The sequence below is a fragment of the Delphinapterus leucas genome, chromosome 2 (assembly GCF_059928025.1).
Source record: "Delphinapterus leucas isolate spDelLeu-1000000601 "Yukka" chromosome 2, BTC_Dleu_Yukka2, whole genome shotgun sequence".
Lineage (NCBI taxonomy): Eukaryota > Metazoa > Chordata > Mammalia > Artiodactyla > Monodontidae > Delphinapterus > Delphinapterus leucas.
Window position 1 is genome coordinate 93,151,190 of NC_143130.1, and position 25,254 is coordinate 93,176,443.

Genomic DNA, 25,254 nt, shown 5'->3' on the forward strand with positions numbered 1-25,254 from the left:
TTAATTTTTAAGGAGTAAATAGCATGTGATAAAAGGGAATTGCATAATATCATCCACTTTGAGACCTTAAGAAAACCTTTGACAGGTTTCCAAAGGAGAGGCTGAAATAAAAGTCGCATGAGATTGGAATGTTTTGTGAGGCAATAAAGAACTAGCTCAGCAGCAAAAACAATGGGGGGGGGCGCTGTTGATTCCAGTAGGGGGAGGGAACTTGAGGGTCCAAGTGGCAGCTCCTGGAAAGGCAGCAGATGTGTGAAGGGTGTGGTAGTCACATTTCTAATTCTGGACTTCTCAGAGGAAACGCCTCTTCAGGAAGGTGGAGTCCTGTGCGCTTGAGGAATCTGGGCAAGAGGTAGTTAGGCGCCAGGCAACCATGGAGTTGACATCCATGAGAGGAAGTGGGGAAGGGGACTAACATTAATCTCACCATAACTGGGGCAGGCCATATGCCAGGCACATTATCTCTTTAAGTCACCACAACCTGATGATAATAGTTATTACCTCCATTTTACAGAGGAGGAAACTGAGGCTCAAAGAGATCTTGTAATTCATGCCAGTTCGCTCTGCTGGTGAGGGGGGGCGGGGGCTGTCATAGACAACAACACCCCAGCCAATAGGCTGAGGTCTACTGGGGTTCTGGCGCCTCTGTTCAACAAATGCTTGTTGAACACCTACTATGTGCCAGGCAGAGGGCCAGATGCAGGAGATACAGTAGTGAGCAAAAACAGACAGCCCCCCTCTCATAGAGCAGAGTCTAACAAGGGAGTCGGAGGCAGCTCTTAGTCAAGTAATGCCACTAATGAAAATAAAAGTACAAAGTGAGGCATTAGCTCATGTAACAGATGGACTCCTCTAGACCTGGGGTGCCATGGGGGAGAGTGGCCCCAGAGTCTACCTAGAATTGATTAGGAAAAGGAGCGGTGAAGAAAAGCATTCCAAATAAGGCAGCTGCACTTACAAGGGCTGTGGTCAAAGCCTCAAACAACACAAGTTCAGTGCAGATTCCATTTACAGAGTGACTCAACTGGGGGTGAGACAACGGTGGAGACACAGTCAGATTTCCATTCTGAAAAGTTCAATGCATTTTCACAAGAGTCACTGGGAGGCTTGGGCAGCCACAAGCAGAGCACTCTGGTGGGTTCTGGGACCCCAGCTGCACCCCACCTATATGAGGACTGTTAGGCTGCCTTAATAGAATGTTGGGAAGCAGGGATTGATGGACCCAAGTAAACAGCCTGAATCCTCCAGCACATGTGTTAGGAAGGGGCTCACTGATAACGTGTATGTGATCAAGTGGAGGGAGTATGCAGTAAAATCCCTAACAACACTTCTAACTAGCGATTGGTCTAGATCAGGGTCAGCAAACTACAGTCCAAGAGCCAAATCGAGCCAGCATCTATTTCTGTGCAGCCCACAAGCTAAGAATGGTTTTTAAATGGTTGGGAAAAATCAAAAGAAGACTAATACTTTGTGACGCATGAAAATTATACGAAATTCACATTTCAGTGTCCATAAATAAAGTTTTATGGGAACACAGCCCTGCTCATTCGTTTACTATCCTCCATGGCTGCTTTCACGACACAGCGGCAGAGCTGTGCCACCAACACTGGGGTATTGCTGCAAAGCTAAACTTATTTATTATCTGGCCCTTTACAGAATAAGTTTTCCAGTCCTTGGGCTAGTCAGAAGCGCCTATAAATATGAGCATGTGTTCAGACAAATGACAAATGAGCTTTAGTAGGAACAAGTGCAAAGTAATGTACTTTGGGATAAAAATACCCAAACTATTTATAAAATGAAGACAGGGCTCTGAGCTGTGAGGTCACAACTCAGAACTAAGCACAATGGCAAGGACTGAAGGCAGCTAGGGTAATATTGTGTGAATTTCCTGCCCCAGACTATAAGAATCAGTACACAATGGATGGAGTTGGTTATCTGACGACTTCCTGGATGGGGGCCCGGGGAATGATCTCAGTAAAACTAAACTAAAATTCAACTGAGAAGAAAGCCTATATTATTTTGCACTTTCACTTAACTGTTACATTTAGATATAGATATCAACAGTCTGCACGTAATCTCGGGAAAAATTAGTGATAAAGATTTACAATGTGTGGTGTGTATACAGGACTACTGCGGGATGGGTTATCAGCTAGACTTTGTCTTGTTCAACTTTATAGTTTAATTACTGGCATATGATAAGCATTCAAATAATATTTATTGAATAAGAGGAAAGAAGAAAAGGAAGAAGAGAAGGAGGGAGGGAGGGAGGGAGGGAGAGAAAGGAGGGAAAGAAGGAGGAAACTGGGCAAAACCTACAGGGTTTGAAGGCTGAACAGGAGTTAGCCAGCCACCGAGGATGAGGAAGAACAGCCCAGCAGGAAAACAGGAGCATTTAAGAGGCCAGAAGAGCCCAAGAGGCCTGGAAATAATATCACATAAAAGCCCCTGTCACCTTTGCTCTAGCTCTAAGGTAACTTGATTTCCCATATCACTGGTCCTGTGAAGGGGGCATCCAGGGCAACAGGAGAGGTGTATCCTTCAGGATAATTAAGTCATCAGCCACACGGTAATTTCCTCAGTCTCTCTGAGCAGTAGGGCGTACACCGATTTCTTCAGCCTGATCCTTAGGGGTAGTTTCCACAGCTGCAAAGCTTACCGAACTGACCTGGGACCTTGGAGGCTCTAACAGGGTCACTGGGGGCGCTACCTGGTGTGGCTGGCCTCCCTCTTGGACACCTCTGATCTCTTCCATTTCAATGTAACAGGAGTCACATCCACAGAGTTCCCTGAGAACACCCAGCCCAGTGTGCTGCGGGCCCAAAGGAATAAGGTGTCTTTCTCAAGTAAGATACTCTCCTGGCCCAGCAAAGACACAGCCAGCATTCAGGAATTTAAATATTCAGGGTTCCGGAATCTGTTCTCGCTGAGAGGTAAACTCATCCCGGTAAACCGAAAGCCCCATGCCCGGGGAATCCCCCCTGTCCCAAGCAAACCAGGACAGTTGGGCACTTGCCAGACGGGTTCCTCATTTACAATGGGTCTATTGGGGAGGGGGAAATTTCCCTCTCTATCCCTCTTGAATTCGTGTGGTTGGATTAATAATAAAATTAACAGAGAAAAAGGAACAAATTTTAATTCACGCCCATGGAGGACCCATAGAAATGAGACCTAAGAAGTAGCCAAAGCAGGCAGCTTTTATACTTTTTAGACAAACAAATTTGTAAGGAATTGACAGGACAAAGACACTTAGGTTCTGGGGGTCAGAGTGGAAAGATCTGACACCCAGTTAGTGAAGAATCAAAACAGAGTTTGGGCTTAGGGTAGTAAGCTAAAGAAGTAGTAAGATTTGTTTATATAGTCTTCTCAGCCCAAATTCCCTACCTTTGGCGATAAAGGTGTCCTATCTCCAGACACAGGGAGTGCCCCTTTCACATGAGAGATTTATTTTCTGCTTTCAGGAAGACAGAAGATTCAGAGTGTCCCTTCTTCTATTGGCCATAAATTTAATTCAAAATAAATAATATGCCACTGAGGTGCACTTTGGTCTACCCAACAGGCCTCTTTTTTTTTTTTGGCCTCGCCATGTGGCACATGGGATATTAGTTCCCCGACCAGGGATGGAAGACGTGCCCCCTGCATTGGGAGCTCGGAGTTTTAACCACTGGACCGCCAGGGAAGCCCCCCAACAGGCCTCTTGTCCTACTGTTCCCCAGACCTCATGGGGGCCTATTCCAGAGAATCTGCTGCCTCCAGCCCGTCAACCAGAATGTGCAGAGTGGCTCCTTCTGGGTCAGGGGAAGGGACTGCATGGGCCAGGTGGGTCACTGGGGACAAAGGAGACCAAGAAACTGAGTTAAAGGGGTTCCCAAGGAACCTCAACTGTTGGAGAATTGGATCTAGGACTCCTGTCTTTTATCTGGTGTCTGTGTTTCTGTGTAAACAATGAGGATCGAACAGTACCCGGTATCAGGGAAAATTTTCAACATTTGCAATGTTTGAAGATAGGGAGGAACTACTATAAGGGAAGGCTGCCTGAAACCCTATTTGTAAATGAGCAGAATGTGAGTTATTAAAATATAAATAACAAAGAGGACAGTAAAACTTTGTTGCTCAGTATAAAACAGCTGTAATAATTACAGTAACTAATATCTAATGACCATGTAGCATAGTGATTACAAGGCATTATTGTGTCATGTAAATCATACACCAAGATCTTTGTGATTAGCGTACTAAATTCTGCTCAGTCATGTGTGCACTGGTAGCCCGCTTAAAACCATTAAAGGTAATTTAGGTTGGCTTAGTCTGGCTTTTTGCTTCAGGGAATACAGAGAGTTAAACAGTAGGTGAACTTGTTTCATTTGATTCTAGGAGGACAATATAAAGATACTTTTAAAAAAATTAAAACCATCTTTATTTATAAAAGAATTCTGGGAAAAAGTCAAAGCATTTTGTAGATTTTAATCTAATTAATCCTCACAATAACCCGGGAGGGAGTTCTTATACAATGGCCTTCATTGTTTAAAGCCACCAGTTGTCAGAGGCCACAAAAGAGTCACTTTGTCTGCAGTTGCTTCTCTGTCCCAGCTTAATTCATAAACGTTATAATGTTCTTTGAAATAAGTCTAGTATAAACACAAACTGACTACTAGTGTATCAATAATCTCTAATCATTATGAGACACATTGACCTCACCAATAAGAATTTCTTACAAATGACTTTACACACCAGCTTAAAGAAATAGAAATGTTTGTTAGAGGGGAATTTAAAGTCATGGATGAGCTCTCTATAAGCAGAATATTTTCATCTATTAATCCACGTGTATTTACAGGGTTCCTGCTCTGAGCACGATGTTAGGTGCTATGGACACAAACAGAGCCTATGAGAGAAATAAAGGAATTTTAACAGTGAAACGTATGTGGTGGTGACCTAGAGGTCTAAGTGAGCCAAAACATGTTATTAATAAACCAAGGATGGAGTGTAGCAGTCCTTAGAAGGGACAGGCACAAGTGGAAGATATTTCATGACCAGCATTTGTCTGTACCCTTGCTTTGCAATTTGGTTCAGATGGCATGGTCTTTAATAGTTCCCACTAGTGAAGTAGGTAAGGGGACGCTTTCACATACAGAATCTCATTGCATTCTTACAGTGTCCCTATGCAATAGGTAGGACAACTATTATTTTCCACTGTTAACACACAAGAAAATAAGCTCAGCAATAGTACACTGCTAGAGATCATAGTGAATGGATGGCAAAATTAGAAGCTGAACCAGGTTCTACAAGTTCCACCCTCACCTTCAAGCTCCCTCAGCCCAGCCACCACCTCCAGATTCCAAGACTGGCGTGCGTAGTTCTCAAATTACCGTCCCAGCTGGGACCTCGTTATTCCCTCTCATTTCAGCCAGACGTGGTTAGAGAAATCCATAGGAATGTTTAATTTAAGCAATAAGCAAAGACAAAAACAAAGATATGAAAACAATGAACTTGACTAAGCGTAGGTTTTGGCTCACAGGTTGGTGACAGGGTAGATGGTCTCAAGGGCCAGAGATCTTCTCATTTATCTCCTCCCCGTCCAAGAAGGCAACTGCCTGTCCTCAGGCAATCTATTTCTGGTATTTCTTCTTCTTCCTTGGAGGAGGGGTTAAACTGAATCTCCAGCCTTTCTGTTACTAGAGTAACCCACAGAAAGAAGAAATGATTACGTTCACCGTTCACCGTAGTGGTGTATCACATCACTAACCCTTGTTCATGCCCACCCAACAGCTTTCATCCTCCTGAAAAAGATAAGGGAACACATTCCAAAAACATCCTATGGGAACCTCCTATCGCCACATACTCCAATGGAGAAAGGAGTTCTCATGATGGGGAATATGCAGCATTTGAACCTGTCAACTAGGTAGATGAAGCACCTTTTCCACATTTCAGTTTTAAAAAAACTTTTCCACTTTTTTCCCCTCCATTCCCAAGAGGGGTTTCACCGGACGATGCAGAGGTCTCCAGGTGCTGGCAAATCTTTCATATATGAAACAGGGATCTCTCCTAACATACCGCAAGAAGTCTAGATGCTTTTTTGCAGATCATTCCATTTTTATGCAGAAAGAAACCGAGAGGGACCGTGTAGAGTGATGGTTAAGAGCTTGAGCTCTGAAACCAAACTGATCGGGAACTGAGTTCCTGCTCTGTTTGCTAGCTTTACGACTGTGGCCAAGTTACTTAATCTCCCTGAGGTTCCATGTCTCCACCTACTTAAAAGAATAGTAATAGCTGGCATTGATTCAGCACTTACTATGTGCTAGGAACTAGGTATGCTAAGTTTTACATGCTTTACATCCATTAACCCTCATCACGGCCCTGTGAAGCAGGTACCCTTATCATCCCCACTTCATAGGTAAGAAAATTGAAGCACGAAGAGGTTAAATAGTTTGCCAGAAATTATAGGACCTTAAGATGTAAAGCCAGGATTCTGACACAAGCAGTCTGACTCCAAGACCCATGCTTTGAATCAATACCTTCTTCATAGTGATGTTGTAAGGATTAAATGTGCTCAGGTAAATCAGGTCCCCTGCATAGTGCCTGGCACATAAACAAGCCTTAAGTAAACGTTAGCTGTAGTATTATTTTCAGCATTGTCATTTGTTCTAAGAGATATCTAGGCCAGAAAACAGGTTTTGACATAGGGTATTTTGCATCTATTCCAGTTAACTGCCCCAAGATATGTGTCCTGCAGTTAAAATGACAGGCCTCTGCTGTTAACTAAACAATCTGTGTATTATGGGTTACCTGGTTAAGAGATAGCCTAAATCGTTGACAACTTTTTCCATTTGCCCATGCGGAAAAGCTCTTCATACTAAAAAGAAGTATTAAGTCTCTTATAAAAGAATGGCATACTGAACAAGAGCTAGCAGAATTGCAGGCAGTACTCAGCTTATAAATGGGTTGTTTCAAAAGTTGGTTTATCTACTGTTATAAACTCTGAATACATAGACATAAGTTTGAAAATGGTGGTTACATTCCAAGACTATTCACAGAAGTCTATTTATTTAGCCCATTTTAAAGTTCAATGATAGAAACCATGCCACTAGCCCAAGGCAGGCCTAGGAACAAGAGCCCACGTGTGATAAAAGACTAAGATAGGTATCTTTCCTGGTACAGAGGAAAGTTGATAATAGACTATATTAGTCATCTATTGTTGTGTAACGAACTACTCCAAAACTTACCATATTAAAACAATAAACATTTATCATCTCATAGTCTCTGTGGGTCATCTGAGAGTGGCTTATCTGGGTGATTCTGCTCAGGATCTCTCATGAGGTTTCAGTCAGCATCACCCAAGCTACAGTCACCTGAAGGCTTTACTGGGGCTGCAGGATCCACTTCCAATATGGCTCACTCATATGGCTGTTGGCAGGAGGCCTCAGTTCCTCATCATGTGAGCCTTTCCACAGGGCTGCTTGAGTTCCTCATGACATGATAGCTCTGGCTTCCCTAGGTACAAGTGATCCAAGAGTGAGAACAAGAAGGTAGCTGCAATGCCTTTTATGACCTAGTCTTATAAGCCACACACTGTCACTTCACCCATATTCTGTTCATAATGAGCCACAAGTTATACATTAAGAGCAGCCCACACTCAGTGGGAAGGGGAATTAAGCTCTACCTATTGATGGGAAGCATGTCACAGAATTTGTGGACATACCTCAAAATACCCTATAGTTTTTGTTGTCCTCCCATTACTCTCTCTAGGTACTCAGTACACAAAATAGTAAAAATAAACTGGGGTGCAGAGCTTCAGCCCTTCCCAACAAAGTTTACTGTAAATACCCCCCAAATTCCTTGCTCTTGCCTCATCTTGCTTTAAAAACATCTATGCCCATTCCTTAAATGGAATCTCATTTGCAAAATGTATACTAAAGAGTGATCACATTCGTGAAATACTTGCTCTATTCATTTGTATCTCTCATTAGTAGAATGTCAGGCAATATAACAAACTAAAAGTAAAAACAACAAATAAACTACTCCCAATCTGGGTGGATTAAGATATTTGGAATTAAGAAAGCAACCTTCAGGAAACTTTCTCCCTTCTGTTGATAATGACCTGGGTCCCCTGGTTATTGAGTATTCTGGGTCTAGGGAACTAGGGGATCTCTGACCCCCAGTTCCCTAGACCTGACCCCCATGACTGCAGCTCTGCAGGAATATTGTGGGCATTCAAAAGTGATGGACTGCCCTGGATTCCAAAAACAGTTGCTGCTCTTGCACCAGAGACATGCAAGATTCTAAAGTATCATCGGGATCTTCAGAGGAAAATGATGTTTCATATGACTCTCTATTGTATTTTTTGTAACTTGAAGTTTGGTAATTCATGTGGACTGTTGTCAAAATACATTTATAAACATTGGATAAATGGGAGTTTGCACTGTAATTCAACTCCAAGTAGAAGCTAGAGGCTTGATCTATGAGTTCTTCTAACAGTGTTGTTGTTTTAAATCTTGAGTGCCCATTTGAGAATATGATGAAAGCTAAGGGACTTACTCAAGAAAATACATATACCCACAAAATTTTGCACATAATTTTAAGGCCTCCGAATCCCCTAAGACCCATCCAGGGAATCGCTGGAGAAGCGGGAGGCGGGGCTTATTGTCACTTCATTTTGTCCTTAAAATGTAAATCTAAATTAGAAGCTACTACTAAAAACTTAATTCTTTTAAAATCTTGTTGTTAAACAAAACCAACGGCCAGTACAGATACCTCTACTAGATCTTCTGTGCTGGGGTTTAGTCCATACTGTAAGTACCTTGGAGGCAAAAGGAACCTGGCGGTGAGCACACAGAGGACAACACACATTTGCTGAAAAAAACAGTAAATATAACGCAAGACACAGAACTGCTGACAACCACAAGCCTTGCCCTCTCCAAGCTGACCTCACTGTGCAGCAGATTCTGCCAATTTGCCAGAGAGGCAGCAATTCGAGGAGACAAAAGCGGCTCAGCAACCCACTTAAAAGCAAACGCTAAATTCGTTTTCTGTCGAGCATCAGAAACCCAAATCCCAGCCCAGGATTCTCTAGGCCCTCCTTCGGTGGAGCGAACTCCCGGCAGCAACGCCCAGCCCCGGGTGGGCGGGACCGCTCGAATCTACCCACTTAACCCGCGGACTCCAGCTCCATCCGCTCATACCTCTCAGCCTCGGGAAGTGGAAGAGCCGCGCGGGAGACTGGGGCTTCGCCTGTGAGTGTCCCCGGGCAGAGGCGGGCCCGCGGGATCCGCATCCAGGAGCGGGACGAGGGGCGCCCCTGTCCCTTCCTTCGCGGGCGCCCCTGCTCAGCGCGCAGGGCCTGCGTGTCCTCGTGCCGACTCCTCCCTCGCGCGCCTCGCCCGCGGCTGCTCCGGCGCACGCGCGCGGCCTCGCGCAGGGCGGGGAGGGGCGGCGGCCGCGGGCGTCCGACCTCGAACCTGTCAGACCAGACCCGGGGAGCCGGCCTGGAGTTGTGGGCGCCGCAGGCGCGAGGACGGCCCCGCTGCCCCGCAGCTCCGGGTTGAGCTGTGCGTGCCTGCCCCGCCGAGCCGACCGGGGGCGGGGAGATGAGCGGCGGCACCGCGGCGGCTCCCCAGGTAGAGCGCTCCCCCCTTTCGGAGCCCCGGCTCCCCCGCCGCTCCGGGCTTCGGAACTTGTGGGCTTTGTTGGGGCGCTTTTAATTTATAATGAGTTTCGTTTTCTACAGTATGGGGAGGGACGCGCGGCAGTGCCATCGGGAACTGGCACTCGGGTGAAGTAGGAGCCGCCGGCTGTCCGCCTGCAGCGAGCCGTTCGGCGCCGCGGCCGCACAGCCTCTGCCATGGCCGGATCCGGCGTGTGGAAGCGCCTCAAATCTCTGCTGAGGAAGGATGATGCGCCGCTGTTTTTAAATGACACCAGCGCCTTTGACTTCTCGGACGAGGTGGGGGATGAGGGGCTTCCTCGGTTTAACAAACTTCGAGTTGTGGTGGCCGACGATGGTTCTGAAACCCCGGAAAGGCCTGTTAACGGGGCGCACCCGGCCCTCCAGGCCGACGATGATTCCTTGCTGGACCAGGACTTACCTTTGACCAACAGTCAGCTGAGTTTGAAGGTGGACCCCTGTGACAACTGCAGCAAACAGAGAGAGTTGCTGACGCAGAGAAAGGTGAAAACCAGATTGACCATTGCTGCCGTTCTTTACTTGCTTTTCATGATTGGAGAACTTGTAGGTGAGTTGTGTTGCCAACTCACTTTCCATTTACCTTGCCTTGGAGAGTCTTTGTCAAGCTGTAGTTACACATAACTTGGCGTTTAAACTTTCTTTTTAGGAAGCTTGTTATTTATCAATATACTGATGTGAAAAGGCCTCACGGTTCCAAAGTGCAGATCAACCTAGGTACAACAAACTTCCAAAGATGACTCTGACCTTTTCTTCTGATTCTCCAAACACTGTGTCATCTACTGTAAAGTTAAGGACATTATCTTCATTATATATCATGTAACTTCCTCTTTAAAAAAAAAACCTGATAAAACACAGGTTAATTTTTGCAACATTTAAAATAGTAAATGATTCTGCAATTATTTAGAATCATAAAATTTTACAGTATGAAGGGACCTTACTGAACACCTGCTCCACCTTTTTCTTTTTTAAGCGATCGGAGGACGCAGAGGTTAAATATTAATAAATTATGAGGACACTTAATTGGGTAATTGAAAAGCTACATCTACAGTCCCGTTGTCTTGATTTTTTTCCCTCTACATTTGAATTAAGTGGTCTCTTACTATTTCCTTTTGTATTTATATTCAAGAAATTTGCAAAGCTAAATAATGCTAACTGACCTCACCGTTTTTCATTATAAGGAGGATCTGAAGGCCAGAAGGCTCCCCTGGGTTTTATAGAACTTGGTTTTATTTTTCATTTTTAATTATTCAAGTAATGCAATCTTACTATAAAATACATGCTCAGTTTAGATATTAATTTCAGAGTCACATTAGTGTAACTGCTAACTTCTTTTAGTGACGATAAAGTGACATTAAAGCAGGGAGATTATTCTCCTGTGTTCTTTTTTTTTTTTTCTTTTGGCCACACTGTGTGGCTTCTGGGATCCTAGTTCCCGGATCAGGGACTGAACCCGGCCCCTCAGCAGTGAAAATGCAGAGCCCTAACCACTGAACCGCCAGGGAATTCCCTCCTGTGTTCTCTTAATGATGAACCATGACAAGAACAAAGGTGGCAGTCCAGATTTAAGATGCTGGCTGGAGGTTATGTGCAGGAAAATTATATACATTTCCTACCTCTTTTCATACCACTTCTCGCCAGTGCTCACTTCAGCCATGCTGGCCTTCTTTCTCCCTATGACTCACAAAGCTGTTTTCCTGCCCATAAGACCTTCAGACTGAGTGGTCTCTCTCCCTCTGGCTTTCAAACTTTTTTGAGTTCACTATAGTAAGAAATACACTTAACATTGTGACCCGTGTAAGCATGCATGCATATGTATGTATGTATGTACACACACATATACATTTGTATAAATATATGAATAACTAAAACAAAAATTTTACTTCATGTGCTGTGTTCTACCGTTTTTTCAATTGGGTCAAGGCCTGCATTTTGAAAAGCACTGCTTTATATGGACTGCCTTTTCCCAAATCTTCTCTTGGCTGCCTTCTTGTCATTCATGTCTCATCACAAAAGATACCTCTTAGAGACCTTTCCAACTGCCTAAAGTCAACCTCTCTTCTCCCCTGTTCCTTCCCCAGCTTTAAAAGCCCTCAGCACCTGAGATTATCTTGTTTGTATATTCACTTGTTTAATATCAGTGTCCACTGAAATATAAGCTGAATTACCAGCACCTAGCACAATGACTAGCACAGAGTAAACACTCAATAAAATTTTGTTTAATTAGTTAATGATTGCTGTTAGAGAATTATAAATGTTTAAGCTATGAAGAAATTAAAGACATAAGTGAAACAGATCAGATAAGGCATGGTCAGCAGATTAAGAGTCAATGACTTGGGGCTTTCTGGTGGCTCAGTGGTTGGGAATCCACCTGACAATGCAGGGAACATGGGTTCAAGCCCTGGTCCGGGAAGATCCCACATGCTGCGGAGCAGCTAAGCCCGTGCGCCACGACTACTGAGCCTGCGCTCTAGAGCCCGTGAGCCACAACTACTGAAGCCCGTGCGCCTAGGGCCTGTGCTCCGCAACAAGAGAAGCCACCGCAATGAGAAGCCCGCTCGCCACAACTAGAGAAAGCCCGCGTGCAGCAACGAAGACCCAATGCAGCCAAAAATAAATAAATAAATCTATTTTTTAAAAAAAAGAGTCAATGACTTGCCCAAATTCCCAGTTAGAATATTGAGTCATTCAGACTTAGTGATTCTTGAAGTTAATATTTGAAGTTAAAATCACATTAATCACAATTTCCCCCTTAAAATTAGAGTTTATACCTATAAAAATTACTAAGATATAATTGTCCTGACTTAGCATTATTTAAATCTCTTACTTGGTAAATGACTTGTGAAAGCTACAATAAGTATTTCCTTTCAAATACTAACTTTATTTTCAAATATGAAAATCTTTTGTTAAACACTGTAGAGATGCTAGTACTTAGAATAGACATTAACAATATTACTAGGAATGTTACATAGAATTAAATTGTATACAGTAGAGCATTTATTGAAGTGTGTCGAAAGCACTTAGAAATAAAGCATCTTATGTAGGAAGTATGGAGTAATTTTTAAAATGAAGTATTTTAAAGATCTGAAAGGGGAAACTTGATTTTGAATCTTGGATTTGCTCTGAGACCTTAGGCAAGGTCAATTCTTTCCATTCAGCAAGTATTTTTTAAGTACTTGCTATATACAATGGAGAACAAAACTTATGCTCCCTACTATCTAAAACACTTAATCTAATGTTTGGAGGACATTATATCTTCCTGTAGTGGAGGACACAGGTATTAATAAACACAAATAAATTTAAAATTCAAATGGCCTTAAGTACTGTGAAGAAAAAGAACAAGATACTATAAGACATAGTTTAGACATGTCCAGCAGGACATGGTATATGTATGAGCCACATACAGTTAAACCAAAAAAAAGAATATTAGGAGTTATTTGAGCAAAGGGAATGGAGGAAGATTTTTTCGACCAAAGAAATCAGCAAGTTCAAAACTCCTAAAACCTTCAATTCTTTAAGAGGATCTAAAAAGAAGACCAGTTCGGCCAGAATGTAGTAAGACAGGGGGACCAGACCAGAGAGGTCATGAGAGACCATATTAAATGAGGTTAGTCTTTAATTCTAAGTACAATGGGGAGCCAGTGACTGCTTTGGAGTGGAGATTGACATGATGGGATTTATCTTTTTAAAAGATTACTCTGACTCATATGGAGAGTAGATTGGAGGGTACAAGAGTGGAAGCAAGTATACTTTTGCAGAGGTCCAGACAAGAAATGATTATGGCTTGAACTAGAGTGGATGGAGAAAAATGTACTGATTGAGAAACATTCTAGAGGTAACAATGGCAAAATGGCTAATGGTTTGAATGTGAGAGTTGATGGGAGAGCAGTATCAGGAATGATTCTGAAATTTCTTACCTAAGCAGCTGAGCATATGGGAATGTATGTCAGTTATGAACCAGGGAGAAAATAAAGAGCAGGATTTAAGCATGGGCTCAAGGGTTGTTTTAGGCATGTTAAGTATCATATATATGTGAAATAGACAAGTAAAGACGTCTAGTTATCTGTTATATATAAGTCTGTCATTCACAAGGGAGGTCAAGGTAGAGAGAGAAACAGTATGTAATGCCATAGCAATAGAAAAAATTATCTAGAGAGCCCCAGTTTTGAGGAACTACAACTTTAGAAGTCAGGCAGAAGGCAAATGGGTATCCCAGAACTGAAGAAAAGAGTATTTCAAAATGGAATAAGCTGCTGAGAGGCCTGATAAGATGAGAACTAAAATATCCTTTGGATTTAGTAACAGTTATTGATTGTTTCAACAGCTGCATTTTATTGGGAATGAAAAAACTTAAAGAATGAATGCAAAGAATGAATGCAAATAGACTTCCAGGTAAAGATGGCAAATGAACTCATGCATCTAGTTGTACTCTCTTAAACTACAATAAAAGGATTTAAAATACACACACACACACACACACACACATATATACACATAAGCACACATATATACATATACATGTAAATATATATCAACATATATATATGGAATATATATCTCCACACAGGTGGGGAAAACTGGAGAGGAGACTGTAGCAACACAAACTAGAAAGGAATCAGGTAAAAGAGGTAACTGACTTGACCCAAGAAAGCCAACTCCTAAACAAGCAGTGGGGAAAGCCAAGAACCAATCTAGTTTACACTAATGCATCAGAAACACCTAGACAACTTATTAAAAAAACAAATTGCTGGACCAGAGTTTCTAATTAAGTAGGTCTGGGGTAGGGTAGGGCCTGAGGATTTTCTAACAAGTTCCCAGGAGATGCTGATACTGCTGACCCTGAGGACTACACTTGAGAACTACACTAGAGAATCCTAAGCAGGCCCAGAATTGGTTGTACCAGGTACCCCTATAAGTGTGGTTAAAGAGGAAGGCTAAAATAAGGAAAGTTCATTAAAACCTGTTTAAGAGCCAGTCAGATATAATAGTATAATAATACAATAAGTATCCACAGAGATAAAATAAGATCATGAATCCATGAAACTAGAATAGGCTACTTTTTAAAAGAAATTCAGAGTAGAAAATAGAGCTTTTGAATAATACAAACTTTTTTTTTTTTTTTTTTTTTTGCGGTACGCGGGCCTCTCACTGTTGTGGCCTCTCCCGTTGCGGAGCACAGGCTCCGGATGCACAGGCTCAGCGGCCGTGGCTCACGGGCCCAGCCACTCTGCAGCATGTGGGATCTTCCCGGACCGGGGCACGAACCCGTGTCCCCTGCATCGGCAGGCGGACTCTCAACCACTGGGCCACCAGGGAAGCCCTAATACAAACATTTAAAAAAATTTTTAACTCCAGACAAATTAGAAGGTGAATTAAGGTCACCTCTCACAGAATATAGCAAAAAGAGAAGATAATGGGAGAAAAAAGGCAAGAAAATTAGTATATTAGTTCAAATTCCAAATAATAGGAGTCTGGGGAATAGAGAAAGCAGAAGGAAAGAAGTTATCAACAACACAGTTTAAGAAATTTCCCCAGGGACTTCCCTGGTGGCACAGTGGTTAAGACTCCACGCTCCCAATGCAGGGCCCCAGGTTTGATCCCTGGTCAGGGAACTAGATCCCACATGCATGTTGCAACTAAGAGTTCGCATGCCACAACTAAGAAGCCCACATGCCGCAACTAAGAAGCCCACATGCCGCAACTAAGGAGTCCACCTGCCGCAACTAAGACCTAGCGCAACCAAGTATTTTTTTTAAAAAAAAGGAGAATCCTTACCGCAAAAAAAAAAAAAAAAAAAGGAGAATCCTTTCCAAATAAAAAGAAAAAGAAATTTCCCCAGAACTGAAGGGTATACAATTCCAGATAGAGTCAGTAGGGCTTCCCTGGTGGCGCAGTGGTTAAGAATCCACCTGCCAATGCCAGGGACACAGGTTTGAGCCCTGGTCTGGGAAGATCCCACATGCCACAGAGCAACAAAACCCGTGCACCACAACTGTTGAGCCTGTGCTCTAGAGCCCACAAGCCACAACTACTGAGCCTGTTCACCACAACTGAAGCCTGCACACCTAGAGCCTGTGCTCTGCATCAAGAGAAGCCACCTCAATGAGAAGCCTGTGCACTACAACGAAGCGTAGCCCCCACTCTGCATCTAGAGAAAGCCCACGTGCAGCAACGCAGACCCAATGCGGCCAAAAAATAAATAAATTTTTAAAAAAGAGTCAATAAAAGCCCAAATTGGATGAAAATAATCCCACACCAGGTACATCATTGTAAAATTTCAGAACACATGATACACACTTATTATTGCTTCAGGCAGCTGCTGTGTTAAACAATTGCCTCTGATTGTTTTTGACAAACACTGACCGAGGTTTGCACCAGGGCCAAGCTCCAAGTCAAGTCAAATAAAAAGAGCCTTGCAAGTATAGTCTCCCAGGGAACCACCAGACAGGTCAAATAATGACAATTTCCTGGCAATGGAGCTTTTTTTTTTTTGGCTGTATGCGGGCCTCTCACTGTTGTGGCCTCTCCCGTTGCGGAGCACAGGCTCTGGACGTGCAGGCTCAGTGGCCACGGCTCACGGGCCCAGCCGCTCCGCGGCATGTGGGATCTTCCCAGACCAGGGCACGAACCCATGTCCCCTGCATCAGCAGGCAGACTCTCAACCACTGCACCACCAGGGAAGCCTGCAATGGAGCTTTTAAGGAGCTCTAACGCCATCCTATTCCTTGCAGTGGCTGCCAGGCTGAGGTTTTCACTGTGGTTGCTGCTTGTTAGTTTTCAAGGCTACCATAGAACTGAAGAGGGGGAGATTGGGTATAAGGCAAGTTAAAGTGCCACAGAGCTAGTGAGCTTCTTACCAAGATTCAGCCTTTTTCCTTGAATAAATGCTACCTGTATCAGCCTTTGTTTAATTTCCATAGTTTTCAGAATGCTGATCTGGACAATTTTTGCCCATGTTCTTATGGCTTTTATGGAGGAGATGATTTTCATAGGTCCTTACTCTGCTGTTTTTGCTGGTGATCATCACATGTGGCTCTTTAGGTTAAAAAAAATTAAATAAATTCAATTCCTTAGTTGCACTAGCCGTATTTCAAATTCTCAAAAGCCACCTGTGACTAGTTGCTGTTCTATTGGCCAGCGCAGATAGAACATTTCCATCATCTCAGTTTTATTGCACAGTGTGGCTTTAGGGTATTATCCTTATTTTATAGATGAGTAAACTGAACCTCAAAAATGGTAAGTAACTTGCTCAGTCTCTGAGATTTCAAAGCCCCATGTTATTAACTGCCAAGCTGTATTTTCTGTCAGTGATTCCAGCTTTTTCATGTAAGGGAATACATAAAAAATGATATTTCTATAGAGCACACTGGCTGGAGTAAATGGATGTGACTACAGGATCACCAGCCCCAGTTCTCCTGCTGGTCTTGACTCTGCATACACATCCCAGGAATAGGGGAATCAACATCTCAGCACACTTATGTGTCACAACATCCTGATCATGAAGTTCTGCTATACATTATAACAGTATTTCTCAGTGTGGTTACAAGACCAGAAGCATCAACATCACCTGGGAACATGTTAGAAATGTAAATTCTCAGGCCCCATCTAGACCTACTGAATTAGAAATTCTGGGAGTGGGGTCAAGAAGTCTATAGTTTAACAAAACTTCCAGGTGATTCTGATATACATAAAAGTTTGAATACCCTGTATTATATTATAAAAACTTATTCTATGGTGCTAGGAAAATTGGTTGGCCATAATGGTCATAAATAAGTATATATATGTATATATGTACACATTATATATATATTATTATGTATATATATATATACACATATATACATACATATATAAAATACATATACACACCCACATATATGAAATATACACATTATTATTATGTATAATAATACATAATACTGGAAAACTAATATAAAAATTGTATTCTAAATACCATCTTTTATCCCTCTATTAGGAGACATTGCTGTTTATACCTAAGAGAATCAGTTAATTTTTATCTTTTGTTTTGAACTAATGAACATTTTGTGAATTTCTTCAGTTTATGTTCAAACCCTCCCAAACAAGTGAATACCTACCTTTTATTCAGCTTTATTGTAATATTTAGATATGGTGGTTATTAATTTCACTGTCTAATAGTAGAATTAGTAGGTTGAGTAAAAACTGTATTGCTAAAACACAAAACTTCTCTTTGTGTCAGCCCCCATTTAATGGCTCTTAAATTTTTTAAGGTCATTTACTCCTCAGAGAATCTGTTCCTGGAAATGGACATCTTCACCATTAGAAAAATATGCATAGTTAATGTTTTGCATAAAATTTCAGGATACCTTGACTTAATTGCAATAGGATAAGTATTTAGTTAACTTTAGTTAGAAGTTCATGTTTTGTAGGATGCTGCATATTTTTGGTTTGATTGCTTATGTTTATTATTTTAATTAACTTATTCCTTCTTTCCTGTCACCCTTACTCTAAGGTGGATACATTGCAAATAGCCTAGCAATCATGACAGATGCACTTCATATGTTAACTGACCTAAGTGCCATCATACTGACCCTGCTTGCTTTGTGGCTATCTTCAAAATCACCAACCAAAAGATTCACCTTTGGATTTCATCGCTTAGGTAGGTAATTGGGCGTTTCTTTGGTTTATAAAATTTTATAGTAAAACCACAATGAACAACCTTTGATTAACTGAAATCTTTCTGATGATAGTCTGTTTGAACAAAGCAAATGAAAATAGACAAATAAGATTCATTCAGATATATATCTTCCAGGGTACATTCAGTTCAGTCAGCTAAATAGTTTACACATATAAAATTATATGGTAATCAGGGACTTTCCTGGCAATCCAGCAGTTAAGACTCCACACTTCCATTGCAGGAGTCATGGGTTTGATCCCTGGTTGGGGAACTAAGACCTCACATCCCACATGCCACATAGCGTGGCCAAAAAAATAAAATTATATGGTAATCATTAATCTTCAAATGTTGTTCCTTGTGTCCTGAAGGTGTTAACAGAAAAAAAGTTTACCTTCAGTTTATCGAGCCAAGCAAAACCACATGGATCTAATTCATCAATGAGCATTAGCTTTTCTTTCTCTTAAGGTATTCCAACCAAAGCGACTTATAGCCCAGGTTTTAGGCACTACTATAATATGTATAACATACTGTATGGCTGACCTTCATTGTGGCCATTAACTGTAAATGCTAACAAAGATTCTTTGCTTGACCAAACGTTTGTCAGTCTCCTGAGCTGTCTCCCAAGCCCATCTCTGTACTTCCTTGTTAAATCTAGTTTTAGGAAGAACTCTGCCAAACCAATTTAACAGAACCTCCACTCTCAATATTTGATGGGTTATTCCCAGGTGATGTCTCATCACCCTGGCCTGTTTTCAACAAGGCTTCCCTATACCAATCTTGACAGCTTCCCCCCAACTGTATTAAAGTCTTCTTTACCATGTTTTAATAAGTGTCATTGAATTTTTTTTCTTTAACAATGCACACATATTTATATTTTCCTATTTTGAACAAATATTAATATTTAATTAAGAGAGGTTAAAATCATACATTGTTATCCACACAACTCTTCTTGCCATGTTAGTGGTTTTTTTAATTTTTACTTATTGTCAAAATACATATAAAACAATTACCTGAATTAGTATATGAAGCGCCATATGACCAATTTTTTGCTTAGAACCCAAAAATTGATTTAGGCAGCTTCAGCAAAACCTGTCTTAAAGAACCAGAATTAACATCTTGTAGTTTTATTTTGTGTAGACAATGACACTCTTGGCTAATATTTTCATTCAGTTCCTCCCCTTCTTTGTTACTTTTTAGCCTAATCTTAACTCAACATCTAGATCTCCTATAATTTAGTAGCTGGGTCTTCTAGTGTAAAACTTGACATTTTACCTGAATGGCTGTATTCCAAGTAGCTATCCAGGTCGTAAGTTTGGGAACTTATCTGGCATCCCCATTTCTCAGCACCCTCAGCTGCTGTACAAGAGCAGTAAAACCCTGAGTGAGGCCTTTCTGTTATTTGTTAAGCACCTGAATAACACATAATGCATTTGGATGTGTTCCTAAAAAAAACTCCCACTTCTAGCTGACACATTATACATCCATTTGTTTACTGATTGCCTTGGGGTTTTTAAAAAACTTCAAAATTATTCTTAAACTTTAATTTTTTGTGTGATTTAAACACCTGCAATTTAAGATCAAAACTCAAACATAGCATCGTGGAATGGGGATTTTTCCCTTCTAACACTATTTGAGAGAGTGCATTCATTTAGGTTATAGACCCCTTGGAATTCTAATGAAAACAGTGGAATTCTCCCTCAGAAACATGCAATACCAGAACATAGAAAGTTCTACAAATGATAAGAACCCATAATCATGAAAATTCTATTAAATATCAGAGAAGTACTTAGTGTTTATCTAGGTAGTCACAGATAACAAGTACTATGAAAAGATGAAAGAAAATAGAACTGACTGGTCCTATTGTATTTCTGTACATTTCTATAGAAAGTCAAATTTTTCCCTTTCCTTAAAAGTACTACTTCAAGATGGTGGACTAGAGGTCAGCATTTGAGAGTCCATTGAAATAAAAAGTACCAAATCAACACAGAGAAGCAAATGGTTGAGTCACCAATCACCAAGACATTTTCAGAAATTTCTGGAAGTTGGAAAGTAGATGGGAGTGGGTTGAAGAAAGAAACAAGCCAAGAAGCAACAGCCTGGAGAACACTAGGGTAGAACTGGACCAGCCCAACAGAACTCCAAAGAAGACTCAGGGACAGAGATGGCAGAAGTGAGAATTGGGGCTGAAAACAAGACTAACTGAATGACTGCAAATGAGAGACTGCTCCCACTAGTCCACTGTATCCCTACCTTCCTCCCACCGCCACCTCCACTCAGGCGGTCCGCATTTTCCCCCATGTAAACACCACATAGTTCTTCCAGAAGGAAATTGAATCAAATGTTTGGAGAAAGCTGAGGCTTTTAGTGTGAATGTTGATTCTCCAAAATAATTCGTTTTCATACTAGAATTCAGGGTTCTCCAGCCTTATAGTTTGGTTCCCCACATACTCACACTAAAGTAATACACTTGTCTTAGTCTTCCCTGCTCTACACCCCTTATTAGTAACCATTTTAAATAGTTATGGCTTACCCTTCCAGCATTTCCCTTTTGCAAAGGACAGTTTCCCTATCCTATTACCCTAAATGTGAATGGACACCCAAGGATCTTTCAGAAAATGGGAAAAACCAGCAGCATGAAAGAAAGTTAAAAAACAAACAAACAGACAAAAATTTGTTGTACAGGAAAGAGAGGTGACTTAGGAAACAGAAGAAAATGTTTTCAATTATCTTATTAATATACCCAGAATAATAAAACAGTAAAATGTTTTGAAAAAGAAACATACAGAAAAAGCTCTTTGAAATTGAAATATTACTAAAATTTTTTAAAAGTTTTTTTCAATAGAAGGACTAGAAAATATAATCAAGAAAGTCTCGGACTTCCCTGATGGCACAGTGGTTAAGAATTCACCTGCCAGCAGGGGACACGGGTTCGAGCCCTGGTCCAGGAAGATCCCGCGTTCCACGGAGCAACTAAGCCCGTACACCACAACTACTGAGCCTGTGCTCTAGAGCCCGTGAGCCACAACTACTGAACCCATGAGCCACAACTACTGAAGCCCATGCACTTAGAGCCTGTGTTCCATAACAAGAGAAGCCACCGCAATAAGAAGCCCGTGCACCACAATGAAGAGTAGCCCCTGCTCAACGCAATTAGAGAAAGCCCACCCACAGCAACAAAGACCCAACGCAGCCATAAATAAATAAATAAATTTATTTTAAAAAAAAGAAAGTCTCCCAGAAAGACAAATACCATATGATATCACTTATATGTGGAATCTAAAATACGATACAAATCAACATATCCATGAAACAAAAACACACCTACAGATATAGAGAACAGAGTTGTGGTTGCCAAGGGGGAGGAGGGGTAGGGGAGGGATGGAATGGGAGTTTGGGATTAGCAGAGGCAAGCTATTATATATAAGATGTATAAACAAGGTCCTACTCTATACTATGTTCAATATCCTGACAAACCATAATGGAAAAGAATATGAAAAAGAACATATAAATATGTATAACTGAGTCACTTTGCTCTACAGAAGAAATTAACACAACATTGTAAATCAACTATACTTCAATAAATTTTTTTAAATAGTTAAAAAAAAAGGTCTCCCAGAATACAGAACAAAAAAATAAAAACAGGAAGAAAAAGTTTAAAACTATAAAAGAATAATCTGGGAGGTCCAAAGTTGTATTATTAAGAACCTCAGAAAAAGAGACTTACAAAATAAAAGGGAGTGACTGCTTAAGGGGTACAGGGTTTCTTTTTGGGGGTGATGAGCGTCTTCTGGAATTAGATAGTGGTAATTGTTGCACAGCCTGTGCGTATACTAAAAGCCACTGAATTTGTCCACTTCAAAATTGTTAAAGTGGTGAATTTTGTTATTTGAATTTTATCTAAAATTTTTTAAGTCATCTAAAAAATAAAAGGAAGAGAATTGTTAAGATATAGACAGGTATTTTCCAGAGCTAGGGAGGGAATCACATCCTCACACTAGCAGGGCCTTTTTGGGATCTTCTTTTTCTTCTTTGTATTACAAAAGCTTATAAGGATATATCTAGATAAGACTTATTTCACTTATCCTGCTCTTTGAAGTAATGGAAGAAAAACTTATGATGTGGGGAGGATTAAAAAGACAACAAAGATATGTAGAATTGAATAAAGCTATAAACCAAAGCAGTGGCTGTCCTTGTGTGCTGTAAAATTCCACCACCTCACGAGTAATCTCTCTAAGTTCGTAGGGAAAGGTTTGTTTACATTGGACACATTTAGACAGTGTGCCTCTTATGACCTCTACTACCAAGACTTGGGAATTCAGGTCTTAAAGAACACTGCAGAAGGAATCCCCCCTAAGAAACTTCTGGTTTATTACTGTGTTGTTGAATTTGCCTTGTTTTAATGGCATGGGTGGTAGGACAGGAGTTGGTTTTTTCTTTGTTGATTTATTTTGTAAATATGTAAAACATGTCACAAAAGTCAAAAATTATTTTTTAAAAGAAAAGATTTACTCAGAGAAGCCTCGCTTTCATTCTGTCCCCTCCAGCCCATCCTCCTGCCCCACTCCTAATTAGCAATCATTTTAATTAGTTTCTGGCCTGTCCTTCCAGCATTTCCTTTTGAAAGTATAAGAAAATACATATATATGTTCATATCCTGCTGCCTGCCACCCTTTCTTATGTAAAGGCAGCATACTGGAGGTGTGTGTCTGTGAATGAGAGTCAGATAGTTGTAGTACCATACCCTAAATTTTCTTTTTGTTTTCTCATAACACTTTATACATGTCTAATAGCATTTATCACATTTTTATAGATATTTTTATGAAACAATGTCTCCTTCTAGACCATGAATTAAGTAGGGACAGGAACAGAAAATATTAAACTCCATGGGTCTGGCACTAATAAGTGCTGTATAAGATATCATTAATCAAATTGTTGCATATTCAAGCTGAGTAAATATGGTTATGAAAACTGAAACAGATAATCTAGTATAGCTCATGATCCACAAATCATTTGTGTTTGGGTTAAATTAAACCAATTTCTAAACTGAGAGTAGGAGTATTTTTGAAATTTTGGGACAAAAATATTTGGGACTTGAAAACATTTATCTGTAATTCTGAATCTGTTTATGCTCACAAACTATAAAAAATTATTTGATCTGTAACATAGCTGGGTTATATAGCCTGGCTTATAGGTCCTTTGGACTAATTAAGAAACTAGTCAGAAGGGAATTTCTTCTTCCTTATCTCAGTCAGGGGCTGATCCTATTTGTTTTGGTACTTAACCTCTTTTAGAGTTTTGTGGTTAAATTGTCTTTGGTTCACATCTGAGATCTGCACTTTTACTAGCTGTATGACCTTTGGAAGAATGATTTAATCTAAGTATGGGTTTTTACTGTAAAATACGGATGATAATGTATAAGTTCCTAACATGGTACCTGGCACAGAGTAAATTATCAGTAAAACTTAGTTCCAGTCTTCTTTTCCTTCCCTCTTCTACCTGCCAGTTTATCATCTTACCCAGACTTTTTATATCTCTCAAAATGCTCCATGCTCCAAAACTACCTGCCTTCCCCCCTCCCCCTAATCGGAATTCTTATCCTCTTAGCAAAACTGTCTCAGCTAGGTAGGAGGAGAACAAGATGATTCACCCTGATGATTAAATAACAATTTTTAAAGATGTGCTTTTTAACTCAGTTATTTGGTAACATTTGGGACAATATAACAAAATTTATTTTAGCAAAAATCATTCAGTCAAGGTGAGAGAAAGGTAGTTTTAGATTTGAGGGGTAAGCCAAACTCGCTGTCCCAGGAGTCAGGTCCATTCTGTTGGTACTTTCTTTCCTTCATGTGAACTCAGAGATTGTGTAAAATCATTCAAGGTTTTTCTTTTTCTTCTTTCTTTATTACACTACACTGAGCTACAATGGCAGCTCTTTTGTGGGAAGAGGAAGAGCAGGATAGGAACTATATGTGAGTTATTTTTAAATGCCTGGATTTATTTGACTTTGGGTATGTCTTCTTATTCTGGAAGCTACTAAAACTTAGAACTTCATGAAGCCACACTGTAGGAGAAATCCCACAAGTCCTTAGGAAGAATAGCCTATGTCTCAGGGGACATGCTATTCTAAAGAGAACAGCCCAATCCCTTGCTTGCTTTCTACTTTTATCTCTCTCTGTGGATTATGAGTGTAATTGACTTTATTTATATGACTATTCCAGTTCTTGGGCTGAAGAGACTGCATGGATTAGATAAAGATAGTGACCATGTGAAAGGACCGTAGTAAGCAGAGTTGTCTGTATTTGAAATAAAAAGCAAGATTTACTTTGGTAATAAAATCATCAGCCTAGGTTAATAATGAAGTGACAGTGCAGGGATCTTTAGTAGCAGTGTGTCATTCTACTGAACAAAGACCTTGGCAGATCTGACTAGATGATGGTTGTCCTGAGGTAGGTATATGGTTATAATGCTAGTTCTATGTAGTTTGTTATTTTTCTCCTGATACTTACTAAAGGAACAGAAAATATTCAGCTAAAAAATCTCTTCCGCCATACGTGCAGCAAAAAAAAGCCCCACAACGCTTCTCCCTAGTGATTCATTTTAACAACTTCCTCCCACCCCTGACAAGAGTTATTCCTATTAGTTATATTCACATCTTAGAGTTATTTCATATCACATGAACATCTATAGGAAAAGAATAGGTACATGCTAGAAATGGGAATTTTTACTGAGGCAGGAGTAAGACATGAGTGAGGTGGTCAACACTGGATAGCCAAAAGTCAACTTGAGCACACTGGGCACCTTGGGTGTGGGCTATAGGGAATGGTATGAAGGCAGGAAACAGGAGGTGATTCAGAGTAGGAGGTGAGAGGATCCAAAGACAAACTTTGCAGTGTAGCTTAGCATTCTGGTGGCAACAGTGGGCCCCTGA

The 25,254-nt window shown here is 40.9% G+C and overlaps 2 protein-coding genes across 3 annotated transcripts in view; one reads left to right on the top strand and one right to left on the bottom strand.

Moving 5' to 3' along the window:
* The window catches only part of BLOC1S6 (biogenesis of lysosomal organelles complex 1 subunit 6), a 53,220-nt gene extending 43,850 nt beyond the window's left edge, over nucleotides 1-9,370 (bottom strand). Inside the window, exons 1-3 of the mRNA XM_022587187.2 lie at nucleotides 9,171-9,370; nucleotides 7,215-7,482; nucleotides 5,508-5,666 (exon numbers count right to left, since the gene is read on the bottom strand). The gene's annotated coding sequence lies outside the window, so the exon portion shown is untranslated. The remainder of the gene's footprint in view (nucleotides 1-5,507; nucleotides 5,667-7,214; nucleotides 7,483-9,170) is intronic.
* The window catches only part of SLC30A4 (solute carrier family 30 member 4), a 35,123-nt gene continuing 19,093 nt past the window's right edge, over nucleotides 9,225-25,254 (top strand). Inside the window, exons 1-3 of one of the 2 annotated variants that reach the window (XM_022587186.3) lie at nucleotides 9,225-9,605; nucleotides 9,716-10,220; nucleotides 18,162-18,308. In XM_022587186.3, coding sequence (XP_022442894.1) covers nucleotides 9,830-10,220; nucleotides 18,162-18,308 — 538 coding nt within the window. In that variant the 5' untranslated portion in view covers nucleotides 9,225-9,605; nucleotides 9,716-9,829. Of the gene's footprint in view, nucleotides 10,221-18,161; nucleotides 18,309-25,254 lie in introns of both variants that reach the window. The other variant, XM_089907269.1, reaches the window with a different exon arrangement.